The sequence below is a fragment of the Sinocyclocheilus anshuiensis genome, unplaced genomic scaffold (assembly GCF_001515605.1).
Source record: "Sinocyclocheilus anshuiensis isolate Anshui unplaced genomic scaffold, SAMN03320099.WGS_v1.1 scaffold419, whole genome shotgun sequence".
In the NCBI taxonomy this organism is placed as follows: Eukaryota; Metazoa; Chordata; class Actinopteri; order Cypriniformes; family Cyprinidae; genus Sinocyclocheilus; species Sinocyclocheilus anshuiensis.
Window position 1 is genome coordinate 1,703,347 of NW_015548228.1, and position 8,128 is coordinate 1,711,474.

General features: G+C 37.5%; 1 protein-coding gene across 3 annotated transcripts in view; it reads right to left on the minus strand.

The window, feature by feature from the left end:
* Positions 1-4,327: 4,327 nt before the first annotated feature.
* Positions 4,328-8,128, minus strand: part of LOC107654527 (MAGUK p55 subfamily member 3-like) — a 23,329-nt gene continuing 19,528 nt past the window's right edge. For all 3 annotated transcript variants that reach the window (XM_016441630.1, XM_016441629.1, XM_016441631.1), the window contains 4 exons: positions 7,787-7,880; positions 7,564-7,672; positions 6,007-6,135; positions 4,328-5,674 (listed from right to left, as the gene is read on the minus strand). In XM_016441630.1, coding sequence (XP_016297116.1) covers positions 5,495-5,674; positions 6,007-6,135; positions 7,564-7,672; positions 7,787-7,880 — 512 coding nt within the window. In that variant the 3' untranslated portion in view covers positions 4,328-5,494. The remainder of the gene's footprint in view (positions 5,675-6,006; positions 6,136-7,563; positions 7,673-7,786; positions 7,881-8,128) is intronic.

Sequence of the window (8,128 nt, forward strand, 5' to 3'; positions counted from 1 at the left end):
TAAACTCCTAATTTGCTGCTTATTAATAGTTAGTAAGGTAGTTAAGTTTAGGTATTGGGTAGGATTAGGGATATCTTTTTAAGTACTAATAAACAGCCAATATGTTAATAATAGACATGATAATAAGCAACTTAATAGTAAGAATTGGTCCCTAAACTAAAGTGTTTCCAAATTATTTTATAATAATGAAACGGAGAGTGTTGGTCAACTATATAAATAAATTGGTCAAATTAGCCCAGCTTTGAACAAATTTTGTGGGCAAAGTAGTCAATTGTCCTTTATATTTGTAAACCTGGTGAATTTGAATGTTAAAAGTTCAACAAACTTGAATCTGATGCGTAATTCACATGGTGAAATTTTCTCATGACTTGTCCCTCACTTCCCGATCACATGCATTCCTATCGACCCACGGAATTTTGACTATAAATGGGCAGAGAGGTAATAGGGCAAAAAGGTCCAAGTCTACTGTAGTGTAGCAATGTATAAAGCACAGCTCACAAGTAGGGCTGCACGATTAATGGAATGCGATTGTCATGTGCATTTTGTTAAAAAAGCCGGTTCTGTAATCTGTCGAATCGCGATCTCGATTCCGTTTTGATTTATCGTGCAGCCCAACTCACAAGTCACTTTTATACCAAGCAGATTTACGTTTATCAATGACCAACTTGAACTTGTTTCAAAATTTGTGTTGAGACATTTTTAATCCTCACATGACTGGATTTCGCCAAATAACGGTAAATGTGTCCCCTTAAGTGTCAGTAACTGTCAGGAGGTTGTTTGCTTTTTCAGACTGGGGTACAAGTTGGTTTGATTTTATCTGGTAGCCTAATCGACTGCACACAGATGCTGTCAATAGAGTTTAACTTGTATTTACCAAGACAAATCTTTCAAATGGACAGAGAAATTCTCATCCTTCGATATACTTGTTATTAGTGCACTATATCAACGCTGCATGGTTGAACATGCCAGCCAGAGGCTCTGTCATGTTGACAGTCTGTCTGTAACATTTAAACCTCAAATCTGTGAGTTATTCATTATCATTCTTTAGGAATTTGGTGACATAAAGTCAATCTGTAGATCAAAATACGGTGTTTGTATAAGCTCCCTGAGGCTAAACAACAGGTATATGCAGGCAGAAGATGTTCTGCAGGAGGTAACTGATCTAAATCCTTTAAAGATGACACAAAGCTTTTATTTTCCTGCTCATCTAATGCACAGAATACTAATTTCAGCTAAGAGTGTTCGCAAATCACCCTCTATTCAGCTATTCAACTATTCAGCACACATTTCTAGTGTGATATGTGATATATAGCCTATAAGTAATTTATAAGAAAACCGTATGTGTGGCTAGAAGGTGTTATTTGTGTAGGAGTAGCAACTGCAGGGACTTTTTCAGCATTTTGAAGGCTTTTTAGCTTCAGTGTGATTACCGTTCAATCAATCAAATTCCTCAGGAAATCAAACATAATAATGATTGCATTAAGTTGCTTCTATTTTCATTCCATGTGACTTCCAGATGTTTTGTCATGGGAGAATGAGAGACACTAAATTGTCCGTCGATCAGTAGGTTGTGCGATGGATTGGCCATGTTTCCCTGTCTACGGCCAAAGATGCTGGAATAGGCTCCAGCTTCCCCACAAACCTACATGGATTGATGTTTGTCATTGTTTAGTAATAAGAACTCTAATGAAACTAATTACCCATTATGTGCCTTCCTGTGTTTTGCAAAGCATTGCATGTGGACGGAACACACCACCATAATTAAACTAGCAAAAGTGATGCAAAACAGACAACTACTTATTATGGTTTATTTATAAAAAGAATAATCATGCATGCTTTTTCATAAATTTTCGTTTTGATGAGCCAAACAGAATTCATGCCAAAGACTTAAGTTTGTTTGTGAAATCGATGCAATCCTCAGCCTCTTCATAGGTCACTTTGCATAGATTTTTGCAGATATTCTGTTGGCTTTGAGTTAGAAACTAGAAAATAAGATAATTCTGCATCATAACTGCAAAAAAAGTTTGCTGTCAAGAAAAGAACTGTACAAAAATGACACCTTTAGGGGTACAACAGCTTGTCAGCGGGGCAGTATGCTCAAAGATACATTCGTTGTGCTTGTAGTACATGTTAAGGTACTAATGTACCCTTTAGGCTACAGTGACAAGCTGTCGTACCTCTAAAGGTACAAATTGTGCATATTTTTTTCTGACAGTACAGTATACTCATTAAGTTTGAACAAGTTATAATGCCAGCAGTGCTGCTTTCATAAACAGACATAACAGCATGTCTGACGTAACAGGCAGATAATCAAGCCTCAGGATGCTTGTGGAATATTTTAAATTACTGCTATATACTGGAAATCCTTACACAACCCCAGAGTTTGGAGTCTGAACAGCAAAGCAAAACTGCAATGGCCGATAGTCCAGAGTGCACCACTGGATAAAAATACAAAAAGGTAATTGTGACATTTTTTTTTTTATTCTGAGTTTGTCACAATTCTGACATTTCTTGCAATTCTGAGTTTATATCGCACAATTCAGACTTTTTTTTCATTCTGATTTTAAATCTCTTAATTCTGACTTTGTTTCTCACAATTCTGACTTTTAATCTCAAAATTCAGACTTTTTTAGTTTGTTTGTCTCACAATTTTGACTTTTATTTATTTTATTCATTTTTTTCACCCTCAGACGTTTACATTGCAATTGTGGAATAAAAATGAAAACGGTAACTGACTTTCTATCTCACAATTTTGACTTTTTCTCAGAATTGCCAGTTTACTGTATGCCTTGTAATTGCAAGTTATAAACTCACATTTGTATGTTAACATCTCAAAATTATTTTTTCTCAGTATTGCAAGAAGCAAATCAGAATTCTGAGATATAAACTCAGAACTGCGAGAATAAAGTTTGAATTGTAAGATAAAAAAGTTGCAATTACCTTTTTATATGATGATGGAAACAGGCATCCATAGAAAATCTCTCCATGTGCATATTTGCAGTATCAGCTGCTGTCATGGCATTCAATGAACATAAACGTGGGCCATGATAACTCAGAACAGGCTACTGTTTGGTAAAAGTTATTGATGTTGGCCTTCAGCAGCGTTATTAGCAATGCCCCTAATGATACACAACACAATGCAGTGTAAATCACCATGCTGTCAGACACATGCTACACAAAAGACTCAGATAAATGAATAAACCACTTAATGAGAATATTGTTTCCTCCAAGAGATGAATCTCCATTTAATTTTTTTCAGTATAGCAATATTTCACAGAAGTTAATCACACTGTACGTGTTGTTTGCTTCAGCTTCTTCTAAAAATTATGATATTATGATTCTGTGCCGGTAATAGAAATCCATGCCTCTTTCAAGACTTCCATACTAATGAGATCAATTGCCACCCATTTTAATTGTTTTTTCTTCTTCTTCCCATCTGTCTTATAGGGCAAGCAAAATGTTCCAGAACTTAATTGCTCGAGAGAGAGAGAGAGAGAGAGAGAGAACGAGACTGAGACGGGATTACTTCAAAGGATCTTTCTGCCACCAAACAAATACCAGTTCTTCCCACACAATCAAACAAATGTCAATTAGCAAGCATCACATCCCCTCCCTCTCAGCCCAATTAGGAGGATGGAAGTCTATCACACAAATATGCCACTGTTCAGAGACCTGTGAAATAAAGCTGGCGGAAGATAGCGGAGTCCAGGCCTTCTGTCCATTTTCCAATTAAAGACCATGATCTACTAATGAATAAGCAAGTCTGACACTAAGAGGTCTCCGCCAGTGGGTTGTTTGATTGGACACTTGACTTTCATTGATGGATTAAAGGATGACTCCACTGAGGGAATGTGTTGTTTAGCTGTTTTCTTCAGCTTTTCACGACTTCCAGACTGAATTTGGCAGAGTTAGGACCCTGTCTGATTGATGCGTATACCTTTTTGCCCGCATATTAGGAGAAATAATTCATCGAAGTGTTGTGGACGCCTCAGATTTGACAAATCTAACATTGTTTATTGCAGTTCTGTTTTAAGACAGCAGCTGTCAAACTGTCATGAAACAGAAAAAACAATAGCCTGTAGAGCTCGGAAATGGGATAACACAGTCTCTGGTTTGATTGCCCGCAGCAAAGAATAGATTCATAATGTTAATGTGCAATAGAGTGGCTGACAGAATAATCTTGAAAAAATAAAATAAAACCTGCAGTACTGCTTACTGTCATTTCTTCAATCTGAACGCAACAGACAAAATGTATAATAAGAGGCGGCGTTTGTCAAAATACTAACATTTGCGCACATTCAATACAGGCAACTTTTTGATAGGTGTTGATATTTATTTGCAATCAGTACATGACATACAATTACGAATTTACACTGAAGAATTGCAGCTTACAACAAAGGCGACAGATTTCCGTTCAAACCCAAGGTGAGGTAGGATCAAGAGGATTTGTATGATATGTTGGGAAATGGTAGAAAGTTCTAGAGAGATGTGAAATGTGAAAATTAAATGGCAAAAGATGCATGAGCTCATGATGCAGATGTAACATATGCACTCCAAACTGTCGCATAGACCTTTACAACCAAAAAATAAGGGACCTGGGTGTTATTGTCTCAACTCAACACTGTCTCAGTTCATCTACACTCAACAAACCTAAACTCCAGGAAGCTTAGTTACATATTTACATAGATATTGTGAAGCTCAAGTGCTTTGGCATGGTATTTTGTAACCCTCCGAATGAAGAACCTCTTTGAGAGGAAAAGCTTGGTGCATTGAGACAGTCGTTGGCACAGCAGGAGTTTAATATTTTCCTGTGAAAACGTTGATCAATCGTGCTCTTCAAAAATAACTTGATTTCTGTGATTGTTACACAACAAAGTCCGACAGGCAACACTTGATGAAATTAAAACTTCAAATAGCCTCAAACTGAAGTTGTTACGGTTGCTAAACGAGTCTCTGCATGGGTGTGCATGGGAACAGCTTGATGCGCATTGTTGAAAAATGTACAGTCCAACCTGCAAATTTCCCACTTGCTCTGGCCAGATGTGCAATTCAGGAAGAACAATGCTGTTGCTATGGTAACCACTTTCCACAGCCTTTTAATACCAAAGGTCAATGCCTTTCTGATAATATAATCTGACACCAGAAGTATTGCTTTAGTGAACAGTCTATTGAAACTCTTTAAATAACATGAAAGGAAGCCACAAAGTATCAAAAAAACAAACGTCATGAAATAACAAGCCAAATAATAAATACCTAATGTCTTTCAAAAATAAATGAGATCATTCATGCCAAAATAAGTGCTTATGTGCCTGCATGTCTCCAAACCAAATCTGTAATAAGACAGACACCCTTCAAGTGTCTTATTTAGTCTCTTTATGCCTCCTCTTAAAGATGGTGGACCGTTTAAAGAAGCCAAGCCCAGTGCAGTCCAACCGGAAGAAAAGAAGCTATCGGAGGAAATGTAGGTCAACAGTCGGAAATGAAAGCTGAGGTCCTAGGCTTTGGCCCAGCTCACAGGAACCCAGAAGGTCTCCCGCTCCAGTCTCTCCAGGATGCTACGTAGTTCTGCGCAGGCACTGGCAGTGTCCTCTTTAATCAGGACCCGATCCACTAGGTGACCGTACTGTTGATCTGTCTGCTGCGCTGACAGACGCATTTCCTGCAGGTCCTCCTCCTGAAAGATGAGGAGATGAGAGAGTGTAGTAGGGCATGAATATTTATAGTGAGAATGAAATGAAAGAGATGTCAGTAGATGTGTGCAAAAATATATAGCAATCAAGCTAGCGATACTGTGTCTGTAGATTCTGTGATTTTCCCATAAATTTTGCAAGTGAGACAAACCTTAAGATCATTTTTAAAGCCAGCCAGTCTCTGCAATTTTATTCCAATTATTATGAAATGACACAATTTCAAGGCTGATTTTTTGAGAGGCTGGAAGAATTGTCGTTGATCAGTGCCACGGGCTTTCTTGAGAGCCGAGTGATGTAAACCTGTGATCAGACTCACTGTTATTCGCCCATGTTCAGCTCCTCCTGGCGAAGTGGCGGCACTGCGGCGTCTGCGACTCTCTGGGATTCGTGGTTTTACGAAAATGACGTAAGGCTTAAATTCAGCTGTCCGTAGGGCCTTCAGAGCCTGTAGCGGGACAAACAACAGAACCAGTAATGTGGAGAGGTAAATGACACTATCTACCTACACTGCTGTTCAAATTTGAGGCAAGTAAGAAATAAATACTCTTATTCAGCAAGGATGCATTAAATCAGTGATCAAAAATCATTGTAGTCATTTACAATGTTAAAAAAGATTTATATTTTAAAGAAATGCTGTTGTTTTGTTCTATTTTTAATTGCTTTCTATTCTATTTGGTTTCTATTCATCAAAGAATCCTGAACAAAAGAATCAGTTTCCACAAAAAAATATTAAGAAGCAAGAGTTATCGATAATTTCACCAGTGATAATAAGAAATGCTTCTTGAGCACCAAATCAGCATATTAGAATGACATACAGTGGTGTGAAAAAGTGTTGGCCCCCTTCCTGATTTCTTATTTTTTTGCATGTTTGTCACACTTTAATGTTTCAGATCATCAAACAAATTTAAATATTAGTAAAAGATAATACAAGTGAACACAACATGCAGTTTTTAAATTAAGGTTTTTATTATTAAGGGAAAACAAAATCCAAAACTACATGGCCCTGTGTGAAAAAGTGTTTGCCCCCTAAACCTAATAACTGGTTGGGCCACCCTTAGCAGCAACAACTGCAATCAAGCGTTTGAGATAACTTGCAATGAGTCTGTTACAGCGCTGTGGAGGAATTTTGGTCCACTCATCTATGCAGAATTGTTGTAATTCAGCCACATTGGAGGGTTTTCGAGCATGAACCGCCTTTTTAAGGTCATGCCACAGCATCTCAATAGGATTCAGAAATCAGCAAGGGGGCCAACACTTTTTCACACCACTGTATCTATTATCCTATCTATTGTTCTGACTCTTTCATAACCTTTTCTTCATAATGAGGTTTGACATTAAAAACACATAATCTATAGGGTTTCACAAAGAGTTTTTCTCTTAAATTGTTTTAACCCAGTTGCAATGAACTTTACAAGTGCACCTACAGAATCACATAATAAATAAACGATGTCTGTATGCCCTGATAAACTTTCAGTTCAGTTTAAGCCAGTAGCAGTAAAATCTCACATTAAAAATGTATGAGAGCAAGTGTTAGGTAAATTGCCTCCCATTATCATAAGTAGGATTCTTGCCATTGGGGGTAAAGTACTGCATGTGGTCTTGCACAACTAATATTCTTGTTGCAATAGACAAGTAGCTCCACCTGAAGGTGAAACTTGTCAGTACATATCAGCACTGGAGAACGACTTCCTTTTAGCATTGTAAGTGATGCATAAAAAATTGCAAATAAAACCAAAACAAAAAAAAAAACATCAGACATTTGCTTTTGTGCATAATTTAAAAGAATAGTTTGCTGTTTTCATGTAAATTATAAATGAGAGTGTTTACAGTAATTCTTGAATCAACACCCAGGGCAAAATCTGCTGTAATTTACCTCAGGCTGTACATCTACCAGACACATCTTGTTCTTGGCTTGAACAGAGCGGATGGCCTCTATACTGGTCCCATACAGATTCTCCTTATACTCTCCATACTCTATAAATCTACAGACAAACGATTCAAGTCAGGGTATGGCAATAGGGCAATATATTGGCTGGATAAAACTTGTGTAGTAGAAGAGAAGCAGTACAAGAGGAACACATTACAGTGGGACTCACTTGTTATTCTGTGCATCTCCATCAAACACCTGTTTAGTCACAAAGTGGTACTCCACTCCCTCCTTCTCGTGGCTCTTTTTGGGCCGTGTGGTGTCTGTGATGGAGAATAGAGAGCCAAAGATGTCATATGGATTGAAGGGATGGTGATTTATTTACCCCTGTGTACCTATAAACCTACAGTGTGCAACTTTCTTTGTGTGAAACACAAAAGAAAAATTCCAAAGACTTCCATGTGATTATGGACCGAAGCTTTCAAGTGTTCAAGAATGATAAAGACATAAAGTGGTTCATATGTGCTTTTGTATTTTTTTTTTTTTTTTTTAAGCCTCCCAACTCCAGTCC